This window comes from Coturnix japonica, chromosome 10 (genome assembly GCF_001577835.2).
Source record: "Coturnix japonica isolate 7356 chromosome 10, Coturnix japonica 2.1, whole genome shotgun sequence".
NCBI classification, from domain to species: domain Eukaryota; kingdom Metazoa; phylum Chordata; class Aves; order Galliformes; family Phasianidae; genus Coturnix; species Coturnix japonica.
Genome location: NC_029525.1, coordinates 11,781,790 through 11,806,843, shown reverse-complemented (window position 1 = coordinate 11,806,843; position 25,054 = coordinate 11,781,790). Strand labels below are relative to the sequence as shown.

The 25,054-nt window shown below is 53.4% G+C and overlaps 1 protein-coding gene and 1 long non-coding RNA gene across 2 annotated transcripts; one reads left to right on the top strand and one right to left on the bottom strand.

Moving 5' to 3' along the window:
- Positions 1-9,421: 9,421 nt before the first annotated feature.
- LOC116653913 lies at positions 9,422-14,218 on the bottom strand. The gene is made up of 2 exons (XR_004308539.1): positions 14,110-14,218; positions 9,422-13,685 (listed from the first exon to the last, which is right to left on the bottom strand). It is a non-coding gene; the product is annotated as an uncharacterized LOC116653913 (long non-coding RNA).
- A 608-nt stretch (positions 14,219-14,826) lies between these two features.
- AEN (apoptosis enhancing nuclease) lies at positions 14,827-17,459 on the top strand. Its single transcript, XM_015873097.2, has 4 exons — positions 14,827-14,951; positions 15,260-15,867; positions 16,258-16,458; positions 16,796-17,459. Exons 2-4 carry the CDS (start codon positions 15,262-15,264, stop codon positions 16,994-16,996), a joined length of 1,008 nt encoding a protein of 335 aa, XP_015728583.1. The 5' UTR covers positions 14,827-14,951; positions 15,260-15,261; the 3' UTR covers positions 16,997-17,459.
- The last annotated feature ends 7,595 nt before the right edge of the window (positions 17,460-25,054 follow it).

The following is a 25,054-nucleotide window of genomic DNA, read 5'->3' as shown; positions in this document are numbered from 1 at the left end:
AGGAGGTGCGTACCAGAGTGTCCGCAGAGAGAGCGAGAGAGAGAGAGAGAGAGCGCCCCCTGGCGGAGGGAGGAGCGCTGCGGGGCGTCCGCGTACAGCGGGAACGGACTGAAACGTGCCCTGCAACGCTATAGCCCTGCACCCCTATAGCCTACAACCCTATAGCCCTGCACCCCTATAGACCTGCAACCCTACAGCCCTGCAACCCTATAGCCTACAACCCTATAGCCCTACAGCCCTACAGCCCTACAGCCCTACAGCCCTACAGCCCTACAGCCCTGCAGCCCTATAGCCTACAACCCTATAGCCCTGCACCCCTATAGCCCTGCACCCCTATAGCCCTGCACCCCTATAGCCCTGCAACCCTATAGCCTGCAACCCTACAGCCCTGCAACCCTACAGCCCTGCAACCCTACAGACCTGCAACCCTACAGACCTGCAACCCTATAGCCCTGCACCCCTATAGCCCTGAACCTATATAAATCCACACCCCTATAGCCCTTCACACATATAAATCCACACCCCTATAGCCCTTCACCCATCCTAAACCCCTATAATCTTGCAGCTTGCAAGCAATAAACCCTCACCCCCATAAATGTGCATCCATCCTGCACCCCTATAACCCTGCACTGCTTTAGCCCTGTAGCCCCTCACCCTTAAAAACCTGCACAAATGCTGCATCCCTATAGCATGCATCTCTATAGCCCTGCACACCCATAAACAGGCATCACTACAGCCCTACACCTATCCTGAAACCCATAATCACACACCCCCATAAACCTGCACCCATCCTCCACCCCTTCAGAACTACATCCCTGTGGCCCTATCAGCCTACATCCCTCCTGCGCTCCTATAAGTCTACACACCCATAAACCTGCATAACTGAGCCCATAAACCTGCTGGGGACGTGCTCACCCACACTGGTCACTGTGCTGCAGCCAGCCCTGGGTGAAGGGCCTCAGTCCCATAAAGCACTGAGTGACATTGCTATCCCCACAAAGCTCTTGGGACATCACCCCAATGGGGGGTGGCAGTTAGGTGCCAGGTCAGTGGGGACCTTTATAACCCCTATACAACCCCACCACTCACCTTGTGCCCCCATATATGTGTGTGGAAAGGAGGCACCTTGCATCCCCTATGGGATCATGAGGAAAGGACCCACTCTATGGGCCTGGGGGTCCGTGCCCATTTCCCTGTGGTTTTCCACAACAGGAGACACGATGACAAGCTGAAAATGAATGGCTTCAGCGCTTCTCTTTGTTTCCCTCCCCCCCCCCCTGTGTAATTAATTGGGATCCACCTTAATAGGATAAAACTAAATACCAAAGAGCATCCAACCACATGGCAGCTGGCAGGAAAATAACCGCCCAGCACACACACAGACAGGCAGTTCAACGGACAAAAGAGCCATTAACACAGCAGCAATCAGAGCTCCTGAGCTAATAACTCCATTGCCGTGGCCAGCCCCGTGTTGTGGCTCAGGGCAGCAGACCTTTGTGGGAACAGTTTTGTTTTCATTTGTCTGTCGGGGTTTGCTGATGGGATTTAAGAAAACTCAGTGAGGCTGGAGGGCTGGGAGTAGGGAGCTGGGTGGGATGCTCAGTGGGTTCAGATGGGATGCAATTGGCTGGAATTGGGTTGGTTTGCTCTTCTTTTAGGAAGGGTTTTGTCCATCCTACAGCTGCAGGTGGCTCTAAGGTGGACTGGGGGGAGGTTTTGGTGGAAAGCACCCAAAGAAAGCAAGTGAGTGTTGCAGACAGAAGCCTGCACAAAGCTTTGCTCCGAGCCATCCCATTTGCTGCTGGGAAAGGTGATAGTGCCATTCCCAGCACAGCCCAATGCATCTCAGGCACAACCTGAAGTTCTGCTCCCAGCTGCACATCATCTGCCCTTTCCGATGGCTGACAGCATCAGCTCCCCTATACAAACCATCCTGTTCCACCTCAAAACCTCAAATGTGTCTACGTTCCCATCACAGATCCCTTGGGATGAGCCCCAGTGCTGCACAGATATTTCCCATCCATCCCCATAGCTAAGCATGGAGGCTTAAAAAACAATAAGCAGAGCTCATTTGGGATGTTTTGGGTGGTTTACTGAAGCAAGAACCTTTCTGCTGCTGTGTACCAAGTGCTGTGGGATCAGTGGGGCTGAGGACTGAAGAAGGAAAGGAAGGACACACTGCTCCCACCCTGCCTCACGCAGCCCCGGCCATCTCCTCACCTGGATGCTCTCAGGGAACGAAGACCCTCTCCAGATCCTGCACATCGCTTTCCCCTCTCGTGGCCCCCCCTCTCATCCACGCTGTGCTGATGGAGGAGAGAAAAACAAACCTCTAGGCTTTGCAGAGAGCAAACCTGGTGCAGGTAGCCCTGCTTGAGGCTGTGCCCTCTCATATGGTGCTCTTTCCAAACGTGCACGGCTGCAGGCACCCATGTACAGTAGAAGAGGTGCTGGGTGCTTTGGGAACCACAGGGAAATCCCTTCTGGAGGTGTTTCTGTTTCTCTGTCCATTTGATATGGGGGGGGGGGTTCTTATGGGTGAAATCTCCAGTGGTGTTTTCCTTGCTCTCAGAAAGGAGCAGCTTCTGTGGGGCTTTCCCTCAGGCAAAGCATCCTGTGTGCCCCAAGGAGCAGCAAGCTTCGGTTCGGGACACGGTTGGGGTGAGGATGCAGCCAAGGGGGCAGCCCTGAGATATGAACCCTGTCTGCAATGTCTCTCATTTTTCCAAGCTTAAAATAAATAAATAAATAATAAAATAAAATAAGATCTAACTCAATATTTATTTCTGCCCCGGGGCCTGGGGAGAGAATTCATTCATATTTACAGATTTACATGGGCATTCAGTCACCCATTGTAATAAAATGGGACAGCTAGGTCCCCATCAGAGCTCCCTGGCTCCTGTTTAGACCCTTTCCAGAACCACCAGGCTCGCAGGACGATGCTGGGACCACCGCCTGCCATCAGCCCCCATCATTCCCCCCAGCCCGCTGCCAGAGCCCGATCAGCACCCCCAGCACCTTCCTAAACCCTCCCGACCTTTACACATGCAGGACCCCGGGCACGGAGCGCCCTGTGCCACCCGTGGGTGACAGCCCCGTCCCCGCTGTGCCACCCGTGGGTGACGGCCCCTCCCGCTGATGCGCAGTGACATTTGCAATCTGTTGCCATGGGCGCTCGGGGACTTTTGCTTTGGAGGGGGATCGCGCTTCTCTTCCCCCCCCCTTCCTCCTCCTCTCCATCCCTCCCTCCCGATGACGTAATGGATGACCACGGTGGTGACAGGGCCACCTGTGGGCTGGTGAGGGGTTTAAAGAGACAGTCGGCAGCTGCAACAGGAGCCCTGGCTATTGTCTGCACACCTGCGATTGGGGGAACCTGCAGCCCCCCGACCACCCATCCACCCATCCATCCATCTCTCCATCCAGCGTCTCACCCACCCACCCATCACTCCATCCATCCACCCATCCATCCATCCCATCCACCCCATCCATCCACCCCGTCCCATCCCACTGCATCCCACCTGTCCCCATATCCCGTACAGCTCCCCCGCGGTGCCGGGGCTTTCCGAGCCGCTCCGTGCCCATGCCGGTGCCGACCTCCCACCACCGCAGTGGAACCCCCCCCCAACAAGGTAAGGCTGCGCTCCGTGGCCCCACAGTCCCTCCTGCCTCTCTGCATCCACTCCCTGCAGCCCCGGCTCTGACAAAGGGATCGCTCTGTGCCACCATGGGGAGGTGGTGGGGACACCCAGCGCCGGGCACCTGCTGCAATCCAACCCTGAGGATGCTCTTGCTGCCTCTGGGGAGGGCATAGGGATGATTCCAGAAGATGAGGCAACCCCTGGGACAACGGGTTCCCACTGTGGGGGCAGAGCCCTGTTGGCATCAAGTGCTGGGATGCTTCTGCTTTGGGCAGCGGTGGGCTCAGCAGGATCCCACCACCTCCACTCCAGCTTTGCCAGAGCACCATTGAATTCATCTCCCACCCCCTCGTCTAGGCACCCATCCTCCTTGTATGCCACCTTCATGGGGGAACTGGGTGTCTCCAGTGTGGCATCTCCTCATCCCCAGTACACCCCATTCGATGCCATGTACCCAGACAGGGTGCTGCTGGGTGGTGGTGGGTGCTGCAGGAGCCACGGTGAGTGGCAAAGGAGCAGGGAGAGAGGGGCTGCCCACCAGCTGAGGGGCAAGGACCAGTCCCCAGTGTCTGTCCTACAGTCCCCCCAAGCCCCAACAGGGTGAGCAGCAGGTAAGTGCCATCATTCTGGTAGATTTCAGTGTCATTTGGGTGTGCAGGCAGAGACTGGTGTAGGAAAAGGGTCTGGGAGCAGCTCAGAATGGAGATGTGTGCATGGAGATCGGCATGTCTACTATCAGGGATAGGAAGGGTTCACCCCTTCCCATAGGATATAACCCAGTGGGGACCATGCAGTTGTCCTGTTCTTCAGTAGCTCCCATCAGGGGCTTCTGCAGGTCCCCATATCCTAAGTCTATGGGGGCTGCGTTGGACCCCACCACCAAAGAGCCAGCAGCCTCATAATGGGAGCGAGCCAATGGGACAAATTCTGTGAGCAGCCCTACACAAGGCTGCCTATGTAGCCTTCAGCAGACATCCAGGCAGGAAGGGAAGGGAACTATGTGGGGTAGGAATGGGGCCATGTGATTCTGCAGTCCAGTCTTGAGAAATGGGATCAAATCCAAGGACGAGCCCCACAGAGAGAAGCTGGCTCCCTGCATCCTGGGATGCAGGTAAGAGATGGTAGAAGATGGTGAGAGCTTGGGCTGGGCCTGGGTTTGGAGCAGAAGATGATACCAATTGTTGGGTAGATAGAAACTGAGTGGCAACCCCAAGGCATGGCACCACAGTGTTTGCACAGCTGGCCATCCCATAGTGGAGTACACAGCTGCACCATGCAGGGAAGGACAAAACCCCTGGGGAACCCTCATGCATAAGAGGAAGGGGGTGGCATGATGCAGCCCATGCCTGTACTCCCAGTGTACCGAGCAGCACAGAGGGGGCACTGACCTGCCTGGTTGATCACCCTATGATGCTGGGATGCCTGAGGGAGACTTGGGATCATGCACGGGGCATGTTCTGTGTGGACATAATCATTACTGTGCAGAGCTGAGCTGAAAAGAACCGTGGTCTGCCTAGATGGATACATGGAGCAAGTAGGGGAAACACAACAGGCAAGGAAAGTGGTGGAGTGCAGGCTGGCCAGAACTGTTGCTATCTGCAAGAGCCCATTCCAAGTGCAACCCAAAGAGAATTTGTGCCTGTGTGTGAGCACACCCAAACACACATCCGTACACACGTGCTGTACCCAAATACGTGGCAGCACTCAGCACATCCGCGTGTCAGCCAGTTCCATCCCACCACCTCCTCCTGCAGACACCACTCCTGCACAGGGACCCCAGAGTGTGGGTGGCCAATAGTGATGTCGTTGCATGGTCTCATCTCTTAACCCACGTTTTTGTGGCACGCATTGGGCCAGGTGATGCTAAACCTGCAGATGGTGATGGCAATGATGAGTGTCCCTCACATCTCAGCCCCCCACAGCCTATTAACCCCACTAATTATATTGTTTTCTCTCATCAGGCCTCCCCATGCTCACTGGGAGAGGGTGGTATGGAGCTCACTCATTGCTGGGCTACTCTCCTTCTCTAGGGCTGTTACTCTGTGCCCGAGGCAGGGGTTGGGGCTGCCTGCTCAAAGAGCAGGACATGGTGCAGAACTGCAGCTGTGGCACAGATCATCTCCCATTGCGTGGCCAACACCATCTCCAGACACAATATCTCATGTCAGGAGCAACTCCTGCACCCAGACCACCAGGTGTAGGGCTGACCCTGATGTAGATCCTTCATTTCAGACCCTTAGGACATTTCCCCAGTGGGATGTTCCAAAGGCAATCCAAATGCACCTAGCCCCCTTCCAGCCCAAACATGCTTGTTTCTAATAGAGATGCTGATTTGGATGCACCAGAACTTGTCCCTGCTCTCCTCACCTCCTCACCTATTACAAGGAACTGGGCTAAACCTGGGGACTTTAGGGATACCACAGAGCATCCCCCACCTCCTCCCCATCCCCGGGCCATCTGCCCACACTCATCCATGTTAAACAAACACCGGAGTCTATTATCGAGCCCTGCCTCCCCCTTCTCCCCTGGACAGATGGAGGCTGAGTGCACCCGGAGCCCCGGCCCGCAGCATTCATGTGTGTGAATGAGAAAATTGAATTATTTATGGCCATGCGAATAAGGCTGGCGGCTGCGGAGGCCGAGCGGAAAGGACTCCATTACGCGGCGAGTACCTGTTGCTATGGAGCTGGGGCTTCTTCTCCTCCAGCACTGCCTGCATCCCTGCCTTGTCCCCATCCCTGCCTCGTCTCCATCCTTGTTCCAGTCCCCAGGGTTGTCCCCATGGATGATGGTTGGAGTGTATTTGGCCAGCTGTGTGCACTGTGTGCACGGAGTCATCCCACATCACCCCACATTTCGGTGATGTACGTGTGATGCTGGGGGATGACATGATGCTGGCAGTGGTCCCCAAGTGCCATGGGCTGCAGCACACGTTGAAATCACTGGGGAGGGTCAGGATGGACAAAAACATCTCTTGGCTGTGTCTGAGCAGAGGGGTGACTCTCAGTGAGGGCTGTGCAAAACTCCCCTTAAATCTCCCTTCCTGGGGGTAAAGTCAGCTGTGAGCTGAGCTCCGCTGATTCCTTCTGTGCCTGTTTCAGTGGGAAGAAAAGCAGCTTTGCACGAGCACCCTCTGAAAACCTCCTGCACTGCAGCCGCTCCTTGGGGATGCCGAATCCTGCAGCAATGCTGAGAGTTGTGCTGGGGTATCCCCGCTTGTGCTTTCTTCCCAAATCCTCCTTGGCCAAATGCAGCACCCTATGGACCTCAGCGCCTCCCTGGGATCAGGCCAAGCTCTGGGGATAGGATGGTTTAAAACGGTGGTCCCCTTTCCATGCAGAGACTCCCTCCCCCTCCCAGCTCTGCGAGGCTCTGCAGGGCTAAGAATAGACTCCAGCTCTGCTCCTGGGGCTGAGTGGGCTCTGCCGGGCTCAGAGGAATAAAAAGCAGGGAAACGCTTATTTTAGTTGCTGCAGTCAGCAGCTGTGACTCTGCTACACACGGGGAGCAGCTCTGTACCATGTTTACCCAACCACTGCTTGGAGTCACCGAATTGGAGCATGCATCCTACCCTGGGCCGAATGGATGACCAAAATCCTGGCCAGCTCCCAGTCTTCTCTTGCAATGCTCCTTCCCTTTGAGCCCCCTTCCATCCTTCTCCCTCCTTCCTTCTCCCATACTCAGGAGGTGTTTTTGCCCATCTCCTAGCATTCAGCTCCTCCAGTGGTTGGTGGAACCCCATGGAGATGTTTAGAACTTGCATAGGGCATGCCCATAGCATCTAAGACCGATGGATGTCCATGTGTCCAAGCGAGGGACACAGCTAAGATGCTCCAATGTGGGGCTGGGGGCAGCTCCCACTGCAGGAAAACAGCCACGGGTCTGCCTTGCACCCATCACCCGAGGGAAAAGCAAGAGAAAGCTAATTGTTACCATGGCTACACCAAGTGGCCTTTCTGCGGGAGCGGCGTCATTGCTGCTGTCACAAGGTTAAGGCGGTGGGGAGCGGTGGCGGTGGGGAACGGGGAGGGGGGTGTGGGGGGAGATGTGTTTTCTTTGGAAAAACCATGGCAACAGCTATTTCTAAGGGAACAGCTGTGCACAGTGGGGCCACAGGGAAGGGGCTGGGGTGTCTCTGTGCCAGCCGTGCTCTGCAGGCAGCGGTGATGGGACCAGTGGTGCTGAGGCTGGAAGGCGGCTAGGCGCCATGGGGAGAGGGAAACCACTGCTTACCCAGAGCAAATACAGCAGGGAACTAAAGCAAATACACCAAGGAAAAGCCCCGCTGCAGCCTGAGGGCTGTCAATGAATGGCGTGAAGTTTGCACAACCTCAGTGCAAATATTGGTGGAGATTGTAGGCACGAAGTCAACGCCATAGCCGGTGTGGCTTGGGCTGCTACAATGGTCTTGTGCAGCCGGTGCAGCCTCTTATGATGGGAGCTGCTGGTGATGGGACCTGATGTACAGAGGACAAACAGGTTCTTTGGGAGCCCTAATGCAGCTATAAGGGTGATAGGGATGTCCTGTAGAGCACTGGGTGAGGAAGGAGCCCAAGCCCATGGGATGCACAGAGTGCTGGGCAGAAGATGAAGTTGTTTGAGGTACCTGCACCCAGCTTTGCCCTCATTGTGCAACAGCCAAGTGGATCCAGAGAGGAGAAGATGATATCAGCTGCAACCTTCATCCTGGCTCCTATCGCAACACAGAGCTGGAAATTATCTCTCTTTGCAAGACAGGCTCTTAATTAAGACCATTTCCCTGAAGGAAGCCAAGATGGAGAGCTTCACTTCTCGATATTCCAGTGCTTTCTGGCATTCGTTTCCACACCAATTAGGGCGTAAATTAGTCTGCTGGAGTGCGACTCAGTTGCTGTACTCAGGGGAGGTTCTTCAGCACCCGTGCCATCTTCTTCAGGAACTCAGTTCACAGGCACTGAGGCCACACTGGGGACAAGGTAGGGGCAAGCATGGCCCTCAGGGCACCATGGTCTGCAGATGGTGAAAAGAGCCCTGTGCCCAGGGATTGGGGTCTCTGTGGGGTCTCCATGAGCTGCAGGTACTTCTTCTTAGTTGGAGGACTAGTGCAATCCTACAGACTGTGGGATCATGGCAATGAGACCAAGCACCAGGACCAAAGAAGCAGCTGGAGAATCAGCAATAGGCACCACAACAGCAACATAAAGAGAGGGAGGAAGAGCAGGAGTTGTGCCACCTCAACCCTTCTGCAGAGCTGCGCTCTCCAGTACTGCTGGCAGGGAGAGGTGCCTCCAGTTATCTTCTCTTGTGATGAACACATCCAACCCACGATGCTGTCGGAGAAGCAGGGCTCTCGATACAACCACAGCTGCTCATTTTTTGGGTTGGCTTATGAGCGTTCAGTACAGTCTCTTCCAGCCTTACACCTCTCTCCCGGCCACGCAACGAAGCTCTCCCTATGAGGAGGGCATTGAGCTTCCTCCTATCCCACAGGCATGGCCACCCCTCAGCAAACGGGACAAGAAGCCCCCCTTGTCACTCCTGCTCTTCCCCATCCCTCCTGCCCAACCAAGCAGCACAAGAAACCCTGCGAGGAGCTGCCCACCCCAGGGGCATGCCCTCCTACCCCCCATTAGTCAGTGGTTGTCTTAAGCACTGAAGCATTTGTAGCCTTATTCTTCCTAATCCTGCCTAATGTAGCTGTGGCTGTCCTCATTAGCCACATAATTGTCGAGCAAACACAAAACAGCCTCTGACACAGTCGAAGGAAATTGGTTTAAAAATACAAACCAGCAGCTCTCAGATGTTTTCATAGGGGGCCCTTTTATTTATCTGCATTCACACAGCGTTGTGTGGAATGATTTAAAAAATAAAAAGGAAGACTTTTCCTCCAGATATGTTTTTTTTGTTGTTGTTGTTGTTGCTTTTTCTTTTTAAAGATTGCCTTATGACAAGGGGAGTTTGACAACACCAGAGGGGAAATCCTCCTTGGTAACTATGCTGGCAGAGGACAAGTGCATCTCGTGTTGTTCTCCCCTGTCACACAAAGGGGTTTCCAGGCACAGAAGATGGCATCGCCCATCCATGCAAACACACACCACTCACAGGTGTGGTTGCCCAGGGAGAGGTTTGGCCATTCCCATCTTCCAGCGATAGAGCCTGTGAATTTCAAAGGGTCTCCATCCACTTCTTACAGCAGATGACAGGGCTAAGTTAATTGAGGCAGCAGTAAGAAATCTAATTAACCTGCAGTATGCTGTTTAATTTGTGCAAAGTTGTTGTGGTTACTCAGCTATAAACTCCACTCTTGGTTCTAATGACAGCGACTCACATGGCAGCGGCAGAGCATCCTGGTGTTGGGCAGGCACCTTGTGCTCACCCTTGAAGGTGCCCTCAATTAAGCACGGAGCGTTCCAGTGGTTGCCTCCATCTGCTTCTTCCGTGGCATTTGAGACCCTTTCCCAGCTCCAGCCTATGGAACAGCCACCTGTGCTGCTTCTCCACCTGCTCTGGCATTCAGCACCATCACACGGCTTCCAGAAACCAGCCTTCACGAGCTGGTGGTGTCAATCTGTTGATTGCACTGAAGTCCAGAAGATGGGCTCAGGTCGCTGAGTTCCCATCACAGCTCTTAGCCTGTAATTACGTTCAAGTCTCTCTGCTTCAGTTATTTCTTCTTGCTAATGCTCGGAGCTGCTGTACCGCTCTTTTCTTCAAGGCTGACCTCCATGAAGCTTCCCAGGAGAGAGAGCCAGGCCTGTTATTTCAACCAATTCACACACCGTCTCCCAGAGGTTGGTTGCCCATTATATGACTTTTTTAACAGCACAAATTTGCCTGGCTGCTGGTGCCAAGCTCTTTGTGTTGGCTGGAGGAGAAGCAGAAGGAAAAGGATGGATGCTGAGTGGTAACATCGCTCCCCAGATTCACCTTCCCCAAACTCTGATCCAACCAAGAGCTGACTGTAGTGCTGAGCCCCAGCACCTCCGCACCCTACGGGACACCCTTCACACTGAAGAACGGAGGGAATGCTTCTATTATTTGAGGAATCCCATTGCCTGGATCCTCCTGAAGTTTCTGCACTGAAAACAACGCTGGTTGGTGACATCCAGCCCACACATGGCCCAACGCAGGTAAAGGAAACTCAGGTCAGGTTGCTTTGAAGGATGCAGCAAAGCCAGGTCAGGGTGCTCCAGAGGGTGAGGAAGAGGCTGCCAGGAGGAAGAGGAGCTCAGTTTGGGTTTTTTCTTCATATTTATTTATTTATTTATTTCTAAAGTATTAAAAAGTGGCAGTGCTAGCGAAGGGTAATTATCCCTCTGTTCCAGCTGAAATACAATTAAGGCAGCTCTCAATGAGCCCCCGGGATATTGTGGTTTACTAATTAACAAGCGGATATGCTGTGGCCCCTGTCATGGCAATTACAGCATGAGACAGGCTTCAGGAGCTCTAATTACACGTCAGCCCGCAACACACGCTGCAATACAAATTAACGAGGGCCGGGGCTGGTGATGGAGGGAGTTCACCCAGTGAGGGGCTGGGAAGGGATCAGGGACAGAGATGGGGACAGGGAACCTGGTGTGGTCTCCCAACCTCAGGGAGCAAATTGGGGTGACGCCGCTGCATGGCGGTGGCACACAGGGATGTGGGAGCCTTGAGAGTGCTTTACTTTCCTTCTGCAGCCTGATGAGTTGAGTGGCATTTTGGATGGATGCAATGAATAGCAAGTATCGCATTTTCCATCATTAATTCCCAGACCAATAAAGCTGCTGTTAAGAAGAGAAGTCAGATGGGAAACACCCAACAGGGCTCTGGTTGCTGACAAGTAACTCGTGTGGCTCCCTGAGCCAAGAGGGAATTTTTCCTGACAAATTGTTTATCAGGAAAAGTGGAGTGGCCCCAGATTGAATTCAATGGGTTTCTTTGGCCAGCTACGAAAAAAAGTAATAATAATAATCAGGATTTTTGTAAGTCTAATTTGATACGTTCCATCTTAAAGAAAAGTTCCCAATCAGAACGTATTAAAAAGATGTAATTAAACAGATGCACCTGGAGAGGACATTTTGTTTCTGACAGAGCAAGATGACATTTGTGAGGTGTTGCAATTTAGGAAGAGCAGTCCTATGTATGGGGTATGGGGGATGCAATGGGGATGCTGGGATACACAGGTAGGACCAGTGCTGCAGCATAGGGGATACTGGGATTGTGAACCACGTCCCTCAAGGAGCACCTCCTTGCTCATCCATGCAAAAAGCATGGGGTAGAATCATAGAATCATAGTATATCCCAGGTTGGAAGGGAACTACAGGGATCATCGAGTCCAACTCCTGGCTCTACATAGGACAACTCAATGCACATCAGGGGGGGTTCACAGCAGATGTGTGACTTGCCCAGAGCTGTTGGTGCCCCATCCCTAGAGGTGCTCAGTGCCAGGTTGGATGGGGCTCTGGGCAGCCCTAAGCCATTCTGTTATTCTCTAACTTCTAGTTAAGGGTTTGGGGCTGGGTGTGCCTAGATGGCCAGGCCCAGCTTTTTTGGGGAGGAAGAGGAGAAAGGGTGAGAAAGGGGGAATCTGAGCCTATCCCCAAACCCAGAGCACAAAGTCACTGGAGGCACCACAGCCGCAGAGCGATGGCAGGGGAGGGCAGCACCACCTTGTGCCTAAGTCCCAAAATAGATCTCATTAACCATTGCAATTAACACTAGACAAGCCTTCTCTCCTCCCTGCCACCCCAGCCGGGGCCATACATAAAAATAACAGTTTATTACACAGCAGGCACAGCCCAGCTTATCGCCACAGACAGGAAATTGCTGCGCAGAAACTGCACGTTTCACTTTTAATAAGTTTGGCAATAAAATGTCTCATCAAACAAGGCCATGACAGAGCTATAATGAAGCCTCCGTGCAGTCCCTAATTGCTTACTGCTCTCCTGGGGGTGAGCCAGCAAAGCAGGGTGGGTTGGGTTTGCTTCCCTGCTGCCCCATGGCCCCATAGCAGCATCACCCTGAGCTCCCCACCCGCTGTCCCCATGGTCATAAGATGTCCCCAACCCCAGGGAGGAAGCAGGGAATGGGGACAGCCAGCAGCACGCAGGTGGTTAATAGGAGAAATAGAGATGCGCTGCGGTTGGGATTGGGAAATGAGACATTTTGGAGTCACAGCAGGGATGTACTGGTGCTGGCAGGGGTCCTGGCCGGGTGAGCAGCTTTGTTCATCTCAGCACGACGCTCAGGGACTTCACCTGGAATTGCTGATCCGCATTCATACACATGATCACATTAATTGGCCGCTGCTGCCACCTCCCAGTGCAGGGACTTGGCGTGCGCTCAGCTCCCATCCCAAACATCCCATCCCTGTGCCTACAGCCACCACACATGGGCAGGGACACAACTGGGGACAGGGGAGGACGGAGGACAAACGCATCTGTCAGCCTACACCACCCATGGGCACTCTCTGCAGAGCCCCACGTTAGACATAAATCACTGAAATCCTCCCAAAGGGATCCATATCTTTGTAGAAAGCCCCGCAGGCATGAGCAGGGACAGCCAGGGGCAGACACTGTGCCCAAAGAATGACCCAAAGGCTCTTCTTGCAAGGGCAGGAGGGGGGCACAGCCACCCGGCACTCAGTCTGAGCCCAGGCTTGGAGCAGGGCCAGCCTCGTACATTATTCACCCTGCACATTCACCCTGTTATTCACTCCGTGATCCGCCCCGAGTTTTACTGATTTTGTTATTATTTCCAATAGCACAAATGCTGCAGAAACGTCCCTGGGCTCCGGCATGCTCTGCACACACCGCAGCACTGCGACACCCAGCACTGTGCCCCACACCACGCTTCTCCAAGGGAGCTCCCCTTGGCATCTCCTTCCCACCTGGCTTCCCATATTCTCCCTTGCATCGGACAGTCCTTTTTGTCCCTCTGTAACTCTTCCTCCCTCTGCACTGTGGGGTGAGCGCAGTCCTCTGCTAAGCCATGGTCAGTGGGATTGAGGGGCACTCACGTGGTCCAATTTAAAGCAATTCTGACTTGGATGGAGACAAAGGTTGCTGCTGTTCACCTGCTGACCTGTAAAACCAGAAGAGAAATGCTTTTCTTCTCCTCTCCAAATGCCCCTCGTACTATCACCAAGGCTCCTGTGTGAGCAAAGAGGGCAAAGCACACACACCCTGCAAAGCACAGAGCCTGGGAAGGGGCTGGCTGAGCATAGACTGCAGAGATGGATGGTGATACTGGGGGAAAATAAGGCTGAGTGGCCCCTGTATACAACAGTGATATCCCATCAGCCACCCCACTGACAGGGATCCCAGTGCTCCAGCCTCAACAAGGGATCCAGCAGCAGAGCATATGGTGCTATGGGGTGAACACAGAGCTGAGAGAGCCCAGGAGCTCCAAGCCATGAATGCACAAGGAAAAATTAAATGGTGGTTTCAATTTTACCTTTCCAACCAGGCAGATCAGAGAAGGCAGTGCAGAGGGTGAGGACACTCACCCTGCATCCCCACGACGGTGGCTGACATCTGCATGGCGGTGATGGGATGATGATGGCCGCGATGCCCTGTGGAAGACTAGTGATTTTGTTGTTGTATGGCTCATCCCACCACAACAAGTCACAGTCTGCCTTAGGGCGCACGGTCCCTGCGGCGCTTCAAGAGCCTCCCCAGCCCCACGGTGAGGATGAGGACGGTGGTTGGGCTGCTCCTGGATCCATCTCCCACTTCTGATCACCTCGGACGTTGCTTTGATGCAAACCCAGAGCAAAGCAACGAGAGGTCGGTCTGAAACAACACTGCGGCTGCAGATGGAGCTGCCCTATTCACCCAACACTGGGAATGTGAATGGAAACCCCAAGGATGTGTGTCCCACATCACAGCTCTGATACCATCCCCACCAGCAGCTCCCTGCACTACAGCCCTATGGTCAGGGTACATATAGGGCACCCTATAACCAAAATGAAGCACAGGGTTGGGTTAGAAGGGGCTCTAAAGTCAAGTTGCAATCCCCTGCTGTGCATTGCATGGCACCCAGATGCCAGGGTCTCATCTGATGCACCACCAGAATGGGGCATCAAAGCACTTTATAGCCGCAGGACCCTATAGGCGCCCTACAGGCAAAGCATCCGCATTACACTCACGCCACGCCGCCATATTAGCGGGAGGTGTTAGCCCCGCCCCTTCGCGGTGACGCACCAATCACACCGCCCCTATACGAATCAATCTTCATGCACAACCAATAGGAAAGAAGAGGGGGCGTGGCCACGTCAGAACTTGTCCAGGCATGTGAAAGCGGCTACTTCCGGGACGGACACGTGGGAGCTGTGCCGGGCTGCGGAGGGTGAGGGGGATATAGGCCGGGAATAGGGGGGGATATGGGTATGGGTATGGGTATGGGTATGGGTATGGGTATGGGAAATGGGGCTGACAACGGTCTGGGATTGGCTAAAGGGGCAGATAGGGGCTTGGGGTTGGGTAATGAGGAGGGTAGGGCCTGGCAATAGGCAAACAGGGCATTGGGGGTTGTGCTGTAACAAGGATCCCATTGGGTCAGGGAGGGACAGTGTGTATGGAAACGGGACTTAGTGTAATCAGGGAGCAGGCCCATTCTGGGGGTTCAGGGCACTCACTGCTCTGTGCTGCCCGCAGATATGGCTCCAGGAAAAGGCCAGATGACGGTATTGCTGCCCCCCAAAGCTTCTGTGCCCGTCCCAAAGCGCACCCACGGTCCTGCAGGACCTCCCAGCCCCAAAATGACACCGCAGGGTCCTGGCAGCAAGAAGAGGAGCCGGAAACACCAGCGCTTCATGGAGCGGAGGGCGCTGCTGGAGAGGAGGGGGCTGCTGAGACCACACCGACGGGTGGGCACGCAGGGACCCCCGGGTGGGCTCAGCAGTGTGACAACACGTGGCTCGAAGGTCTCCAGGCCGGGGCTCTCTGTGTCACCATCTGCCTCCCCAGATGGCACTATGGGCCGCTGCTCTGGGACGTCCACAGGTAACAGCATCACAGCCATCCAGCCGTGCCTCCCACGTTCCAAGAAGTATGTGGCTATGGACTGTGAGATGGTGGGCACAGGACCCCGGGGCAGGCAGAGCGAGCTGGCACGCTGCTCCATCGTCAGCTATGATGGTGATGTCATCTATGACAAATACGTCCTGCCCCTGCTGCCCATCGTGGACTTTCGTACCCGCTGGAGCGGCATCACCAAGAGGCACATGGAGAGCGCCATCCCCTTCCGTGCTGCACAGGAGGAGGTGAGGTCCTGGCACTGCGAGAGTTAAGGGCTGACAGTTGGGTTTGTGACAGCCTTGCACAGTGAGTCTGCTGTGTGATTTCATAGAGTCATTAAGGTTGGAAGCGTTCACTAAGATCATCCAGTCCACCCCAAACCACTCCCCCCTATGCCCACTAACCACATCCCTCAGTGTCCCATCTCCACTGTCCTGTAACACCTCCAGGGCTGGTGACTCCACCACCTCCCTGGGCAGCTGTGCCAATGTATCACTGCTCTTTCTGAGAAGAACATGAGCTCAGTAATGGGGCTCACTTGTTGCTTCTCATTCCTTGGAAACTGAAAAAGTAAACCTGGGTGCAAAGTGGTTTATTCTATAAAGTGCTTCATCTAACCCGTCTGATGCTTCCAGATCTTGAAGATCCTGAAGGACAAGATTGTGGTTGGGCACGCCATCCACAATGACTTCCAGGCCCTGAAGTACTTCCACCCAAAGGAGAGGACACGGGACACCAGTCGTATCCCACTGCTCAACCAGAGGGCCGGGCTGCCCCCTGGGGCCAATGCTTCTCTTAAGAGCCTGGCCAGACACCTGCTGCAGAAGAAGATCCAGGTGAGTCCCACAGACCTTGCGGGGAGGTGGAGAGTCCCAGTTTGTACAAGTTTATATGGCCAGCCTGGCCCTGTGTTGGTGTGGGGAGGCAGAGACAGTTGCATACATCCCTTGGTGAAGAGATATGAAGAGATACACTCACCTGCTAGATCTGTCCAGTGTTGCATCCAAACCCTCAATTCTTGTTCTTAAGACAAGCCAAGAGTTAGACTCGATGGTCTTTATGATCCCTTCCAACATGGGATATTCTGTGATGATGTTTTGTTCTATGATTCTAAGTGCTGTGGGTTATTTTTGACAGCCGCTTTCCCTAACGGTGCTTCTCCCCTTCATTCAGGTGGGCTGCACAGGGCATTCATCAGTGGAGGATGCGCAGACGGCCATGGAGCTGTACAGACTGGTGGAGGTGCCATGGGAGGCAGAACTGGCTCTCAGCCAACCCCCCCGACCCCCCAGCCCCACAGACCCCGTCACCGACAGCCACCAGTACATGGATGACCAGTACTGGCCCCAGGACCTGATGGTGGGCACCCCGTGACCAGGGACTGCGCTCTGTCCATAGTGTTGGGGACATCCCTGTGCCTTCACCTCTGAGGTGTGGAGGGACACGTGGGGTCCTGGTGCCACCCTGGAGGAGCACAGAGGTGGAATGGGGCTCTTAGGGCACCTGATGCCCTCCAAGGTTTGCCCTCCCTGGTATCATCTTGCTGCTAATAGTGGGAGGGCTGAGGCGAGTGGTTTATCTGAAGGGTCTGTGGTCCATGCTGCACATTGTGGCCCTGTGACAGCAGTTCAGACCTGTTGTGCTGCTGCCTGATTGCTGCAGAGCATCTGGGGCTGATGTTACACCACCATTTTCCTCCCTGGATTCTTTGCACAGTGAAGCCTGTAAAGGAAATCCAGGTCTATAATCAGTTTCTATATCCTGTGGACAAACGGCTTAGAATGCACTTTGTCATATTGGTCCAATTCTGGATTAAAAATGATTATTGCAAAAGCTTTCCATGTGTGTTGGTGTGATCGAGTGCTGTGTTCCAGCACTTCAAGCTCACCTGACTGGCTCTTTGGGGGCCTGATGGTGGCTGGGATAGACAAGTCCTGGTGCTTGGTTCCATGGGGATGGTTCCCCTCTGCTCCAATACATCACAAGGACATTGCAATGGGATCAACCAGCACACCCAGCTGTCTCTAGGTCCTGTCTGGTGGCACCAGGGTGGCAGGCTGGGTGTTATCAGCTGTGACTCATCCTGCACAGCAGTCAGTCAGGCACAGGGAAGAGACAGGAGCAATTAAAACCCAAACACGATCGGAAGAACATTTCTAAAGTCTCAACCAATATCTGAATGCAGCAGTGCAGCCCCTGTGCAAGCATCGCTTTTGTGCTGTGATTCCAAAGAGACCGTGGGACACAAACTGGGGGGGTTGGGATGGATTTACATTGGCTTAGAAGGGCTGAAAACATCATGTTGTGCTGGGAAGCCTGTGAGTACCCAATGCACAACTGCATTGATGTGATGGGGGAGAATCCCTGCAGGTCCTTTGGGGGAGATCCAGATGAGAAAGCAAACCCTGGGGTGGCTGATAGGATGGAGCTGCTGACATGGGGTTTGCTCAGAGTAACATGAATGGCAATGTTCCTTTTCTTTCCGCCCAGTGAACCCATCAGGACTTAATCCGGAGTTTCACAGATGTTTGTGAATATTCACCTGGCTGTCAGGGAGCTGCTGGTGGATGCTGTGCTGTGCTGTGCCACCAATGGTGGTGCTGAGCCTCCTTGGGAAGGCAGAGCAGAACAAAGCAGAGCAGGAGCCAACTCCATGCAGCTCCTTGTTGATGTTACGTTTCGTGACAAGTCGAGACTGGGCAGAAAAGCTGTCTGTTGTCTCCATGACCCTGAATAATGATTAACACGAGCCCACGAATCCAGCAATGGGAACTCAGGGTTTCTTTATCAGAGGAAAAACATTGTCAAATGAGTTCTTTCAGGCGGCTGCAGGAGCAGGTAACTGATAAGCTTGTCATTGGAGTGGGGCTGAGCCAATGGGAGCTGATGGCGACGGCTTTTTCTGTCTAGCAACAGCTTCTCTCCCGAGCAGCAGACAGCAATTGGAGCCGCTTGTATCGAGCCTTCCATTCCCCGCCATCCAGCTGAATGGTGCTCGTCATCAGGGACCCTCCAACATTGAATCTAGGGTGGGTTGCCCCATTTCCTGCATGGTTTTGGTGGTTTCGGTTGGGGGCTTTGCAGCTCTTGAAGCTGGGGCACCTCTGCCTTGTGTTGGCTGTGTGGCTGGAGATGCTGGAGGCTGCACCTTGGGCTCTGCTCCTTCTGCATGGCCATGGGATGCTCGTAGGGTGGGTGTTACACAACAGCACTTTGAGCAGGAGACCTCCAGAGGTTCCTATCACAGTCCATACAGCAAATCGTAGTCCCCAATGTGGTCATGGTCCCCAAGTGTGGTCATGCGTGGAGCGATGCAGGTACCAAAGAACAACCCCTGTCCAAGGGCTGTTAGTGCTGGGGCTGCTTTGCTGTGGGGACACACAGATGATCTGCCCCATTTGCAGCCATTCAGTGGAAACTAAGCTGCTTTGCAAAAAAGGGGAACCATTCTGCACCATTCTGCCTGCACCCCGAGCACCAGCATCACCCTCCTCTCCACACGCAGTGGGAATTAGAGGGCAGAAAGCTTGCTGCCTGTTCTAAATTAACATCTCCAGAGCCCTATTAACCTACCTGGCCGGAAGAGGCAAATAGGTGCGATCCAGCAATGAATAGGCACATCTGCGGGTCGCTTAGCACTGAGCTGCGGGAGGGGTGCGCCGGTGCCGATTGGCTGCAAAATCCCTTCCCTGCCAATGCAGGGACAAGTGTGGCCTAGCAACAGCTGTTCCCTGATGAAAAACAAGCCACTTCAGCTCAGCGACTCGCTGCAGAGGAAAAGGAGACAGCACTGCTCCCTGTGCCCCATCACAACGGGCAGCCAACACCCCGATCCTGCAACCCTGATCCCACACAGTGGAGCTGTGGGGTGTATGGGGTGGGTTTGCTGTGGGTACAGCACACATAGTGATAGGAAGAAACCTTCCCAGTAGTGCAGCGGGCTCCCAGCGAGGCCCCATTGGCAATAGGCGTAGCTCTGAATGAGGCGCAGTGATTTCTCTGCTGGTAGTAGATGACGAGATGCTTTAAGCTCTGCACCATCCTTTAGCCTGCAGTTCCCCATCTCTGCTCACCTCGTGTGCAGATGTTAGAGTGCTCGATTTTCTGAGTCAAAAGGGGGGGTTGGAGCTGCCTGGAGGTCGTGGCCATCATCATGGGAAGGGCAGAGAGCATCAGGAGCTCTCCTGTCTGAGATCCCCTCACAAAACAACTCGTACATGAGCCACCATACATTTGTTTCTTTCTCCAAACTAGATAACAGCAAAATGTTGTTGTCTTCCCAAGGCCATCCAGCACAGGGCAGAGCAGCAAGTGTTAGTGCTTGGAGGGCAGTAAGACCCTGTTCTGAGCACAGGTTAACAGTAGTGTTCTGTGTGATGGATGGAACGCAGCGAAGGTTCCTATAAGTGCATGATGGGGCTGGGCATCATAGAAACATAGAATCATTAAGGTTGGAAAAAGCTGCTGAGATCACGCAGCCCAACCATGCCCTCATCGCCACGGGGTGAGCTGGAAAATAACCGGACTGGAGAGCGAGGAAAGCGAAAATGTGCTCCTGTCTTCTGGGCTGAGCCCCCCCGGAGGATACCCCCGGCTTTGCTCCACTCCTGCCCGTCTCGGGTGCGCTCAGTGCCGCCGTTCACTAGGTGGTGCCCTCGGGCTGACGATGTCCCAGCCGGACCACGCGTGGGGCAGCACCGCGAGGATGGGTCTGGGGAAGGTCACGAGCTTCAAAACTCCCAACCTTAAAAAGCCCAGGTCCCTCTATCGGGGATGCTGCTTGTGGTTAATTGATACCCGGCCTCGGAAGCACACGAGCCTGTCACACATCTGATACAGGACGCATCCTTTCCCACTGTCTCATCCTCAAGGGCAGCAACACTCCCTGACTACAGCCCAGCAAATAAAAGCCCGTGGTTATCCCTTAAGCACAGTGTCAGGGAGAACCAAGCGTCCTGTCATCTATCTTCGTGTCATCTCACAGCATCCTCTTGTAAAGGATGATAAAGGGTTGTGTTTGCAGCTCGTGCTGCCTTTGGCATGAATGTGCTCTCCGTGTTGGGCTGTAGCTCAGGAGAGAAAACTCAGAGCAGAAAAACAAGCCTCTCTACCTGCCTGCTTCTGCTGGTGAGTTCTCACTGATGGGCTACAGGATATCAGAACCCACCTGGATTTGATGCGCTTGGACAGATTTCCCAAGTGCAAAAGATGTTTAACAAGGCATGAATTCAGGAATTCATCAGTCAAAGGAACGTGATCATATGAAGGGGTCAATGGGGATTCTGTAATCATGTAAGTTTGGAAGGAAGCCTCCTCACTGCTGCTTTTCTTTGCTTCTCAGCAACACTCCCAGTGTTTCTAGGCAAGGCAGAAGCCTTTCCCAGCAAGAAGGAAGCACTGAGCACCTGATCACCTGTAGATATCCCTGTTCAGTGCAGGGGAGCTGGACCAGATGGCTTTTATGGGTCCCTTCCAGGAGATGAGGGCCATGGAACTTCCCATCTGATGCAGGGAGAGCCCTGCACGACAGCTTTGAGGTGGCAGATCTGAGGCACTGAAAGCACCTGTGGGATTAAGGCTGTGAACCACAGCTTTGAAAGCACCCTCAGCCCCTACAGGATGAACAACAGCTGTCCCTACCCAGACACCCACATCCCTTTCAAATTGTGGCTCCTATCCCCACTGCTTTAAAGAGAGACACAGAGGAAGCATCACACAGCGAGGAGCAGGTGAGCACGCACGTCCTGCTGCTGTTCATTAAAAATAACTAATAATCTCATTTTTTTCCCAGCTCAGAAAATGTGCTGTGTGTAAGTAGATAAGAGGCTTACATACCCAGGAGGCTCAATTAACGTTCTTAGTTCACGTGGCCCCAGGTAGAGGCATTGCTGACCCTGGGCTGCTGCTGCCAACTGTTTAAGGAATAGCTTTCTTTTAAGTCTTCATAATCAGAGGAGATTTTTTTTTCTCTCTTTAAAGGTGTTTCCAGCACTCCTCACCTCTGCAGCACTTCAGTGTGATTTTCCCTGACTTTACACGTACTGCTCATATACCTGGAGCTTAATAAAAACCACTTCTCTTCCCTCCCCTATCGCCCAAATCCTTAAACAAAAAGGATTTTTCCTTCTCGGAGACAGGTGGAAGCTTGAACTGGGAATGTGTTTGCTCAGGGATGCTCATGTTCTTGAGATATTTGGGCATAGCCATGGCTGCAAGCTGTGCTGTCTGTTGATGGTATGGGTACAGTGCTGGCATGGAGAGCTGTAGGCACTCAGAGGTGCACCTGGGGCATGGCAGGATGCTCAAGGGAGCTGACCCTATTCACAGATGTTCTGGAGTACATACAGAAGCACACAGTGCTGGTCTGAACACCGTGTGCCATCCCAGGGCGAGGTGCTCGCTTGTCCCTGTGTGCAGGACATGCTGTGCTCCCAGATTCATCCTGTGTGTCTGCTGTGAACTGCTGTGAACCCACAGCACAACCCTTCCCCTCCTACCCCTCTCCTCTCTGCCAGCTTTCCTCTGGGGCTGCACGGTGTCTGCAAAGGACAATGCGAGCCAAGCTCTGCTGGCTGTTAAGATGGGGAAGACTTCAACAGCATCTGCACTAAATGGATGAGAGAGGACCAAGTGCTCTCTCTGCTCCTGAAAGGGCCATTTAATTCACTTTCGCCCTCTTCCCCCTCCCCTGGACCTCCCTGGCATGCAGGACACAGGGACTTTTATTACACCGCTGCAAACCTGGAAGGGGACTGATCAGTTCTTTGCCTGTTCCACCCCTTGCAGAGCACTGTCTCTTCTGTTGAGCCACCAAGCTTACGTGCCTGTGGCCATGCACACACTGCTGCGGCACCAAGGCAGCTCCAGCAGTCCCCAGAGTGAGATGTACAGCTTTGCAGTGGGAAGGGGTGCTCTTGGTATGTGTTTTAGAGGGACCTTGCAGAAGCCCTGGACCAGGCTCTGAGCACCTGATCAACTGTTAACTGTCCCTGTTAATTGCAGAGGGCTTGGACTAGGTTGCCTATAATGGTTCAAATGTGGTTCTGTGATTCTAAGCCCTGACAGGGGGACAAGGTGACCATTAGGTGTGTAGGATGCTGTAGGATGGGGCCAGGCTTGGTCTCTCCTCCCTGCTGTTCCTTTTCTGTTTCCACACTGGGCTCTCAGCCTGCCTCCCTCCAGCCCTGTGCACTGAGTGCCTGCTGCAGGACACAGCTGCTCATCAAAATAGCAGAAATTCCAGGAATAGCTGAAATTCATTTGGCTTGCTTCTGCTGGGGATGCTGCAATCTGCCTCACAGTGGATTTGTCCCACAAACCTCCTCGCCTTGAGTTTTCTGAGGCAATGCAGCCCAGCTGGGCTGATATATGGAGTGCAGTAGTGGGAGTAAGTTTGTCTCAGCTGCAGCTCTATGGGGCTTTCCCAGGTGCAGAGGCAGCAGTAGCACAAGCAGCACTGCTATAGCACTCAGAGCACAGCAGCATTCACAACCCTGCAGCGGTGATTTGCCAGCTACAGGTAGCTGCATATCAGAGGGGCTGAATCTTCCTCCAGAGCAGCCAGCTGCAGAACTTGCTGGCTAACAGGCAAACAGCAAGGGAAATGCTAGGCTGCTAGGGTGGGGCTGCCTGCAGTTTGCTGACCTGTTGCCATGCAAGTGCAACGTCTGGATTTTCTTTTGTTGCTCTGACACTGCTTTTCCAGCAGATGGATGCCCAGCTTTCTGCCTTCCTTCCTCCAAGGCCCCACCTTTCCCAGCACTAATTCCCTGGCAGCCACACTTCCCTACTGTAAGCAGTGAGATGTCAGCTGTGCTGCCTGGCTCTGGCCATTCACTTTCTTTACCCCAAGAAGGTGAATCTGAGCACCATAACAAGAGCAATAGGCATTTCAGAATTGGAAGTAATCCCTGCTCTTTCTAGCTGGAGTGTGCTGCTTTGGGTCAGACCAGCCCAATGAGGTCAACTGTCTTCCACAAGCTCCATGCTGTGGGCTTACCCAAAGGGTCTGCCATGGGCACTGCAGAGAGGGTTTTTCCAAACTCAATGAGCTCTTAGGGTAAATTAAGTCAATAAACAGGGGCAGAACTTCAGAGCTGAGCCTTGTACGTCTGGATATGAGGTATGTTGGAGGATATCTTCCCTTCACTCTGTAGGGACACGGAGAAACCTGTCGGCCCAAGAGGTTGCTGAAGACTTTTGCCTCTTCTCCTTGTCCGCTGGTTGAAAAGAAAACAGAGCCTTCTGTGAAGTGTGTTTATTTGAAGTGAGTTACTTGAACTCCTCTGCTCCCTAAGTGTGGGACTGGAGGATGTCTGTGGTGTCGGAGTAGCACTGTTTTCTCTGATGGGACACGAGTCAGATTTCTGGATGAATCTCTCACTCTCCAGTATTTGCTTAAAAATCACTCTTTCCGTGTCCATTCTGCCAGTAATTTCTCTTACTGGAATCTCTTCTTGTTCAAGTGCTGTCAAAAGGAGAAAAATTGCCCAAATAATCCTATTCCCTGGTGTTATCACATACTGGCTGCTCCATCCAGGATGTGCCCACAGTAAGGCAGAGGCAGAGCTGCCAATAATAATCCCCATTATGGCACAGTGAGAAGCCTTAAAAGGCATGGTGGTTATGGGCAGGAAAACCTGCTGCTAGCAACCAGGTCCAGTTTATGCAAACATGACCTGACTCACAAAAGCCGTAGTCAGATGGGGAGAGAGAGCTCCTTCTGTCATCCCTGGGCTCTTTCTGGCTTACTGAGGGCTGGCTGCACCCTGGGACAAGCCATAGCCCAGCCATGTGTCTCCATGCAGTGTGAGCCCCCACCTCGCTTTCCATCCTGAAGGTCAACTCGACCTGTGCACAGGGCAGCACACAGGACTGGGAACTGAGCAACGCCGCGCTTCTCGTACATTCTTAAGATCTATAACAGGACTGCTCTAATTCTTCTGCCTGTTTCTCCTCAGCTTTCCATGTCCTCCACCCAATAGACATAGAGCAGTGATGTTCCTGAAGCTGATATCCCATTCTCCAAGCTGTGGGCACACAGACCTCGTAGCTACTTATCTCCAGCTCAGGCCCTCCATGGCAGTGCTCACTGGCCAAGGATAGGGCTGAATTAGGGACACATGGCATGGGACACCCTGTGCCCCCTCCCTCCTGCCCCTGCTGTGCCCTGCAGTGAAGGAACCTCAAGCCAGTTGGATTTTGGCTTTATGCTAATGGAAAGTTTTCCTCCACTAGGCAGTTTTGTTTTCCTCCACTAAAATCCAGTCCTCAACTTAGCAAGGACAGAGCAAAGGTTTCTGTATATGACTTGCGGGTTTTGGCTGGCAAATCCTAACAACATATATGGTTGTTGACTTTTCAAGTTTACAAATGTACAAGTCACACATTTTGCAGACCAGCTGGTGGGAGGTATTTTCTTTAAGCTCTTTG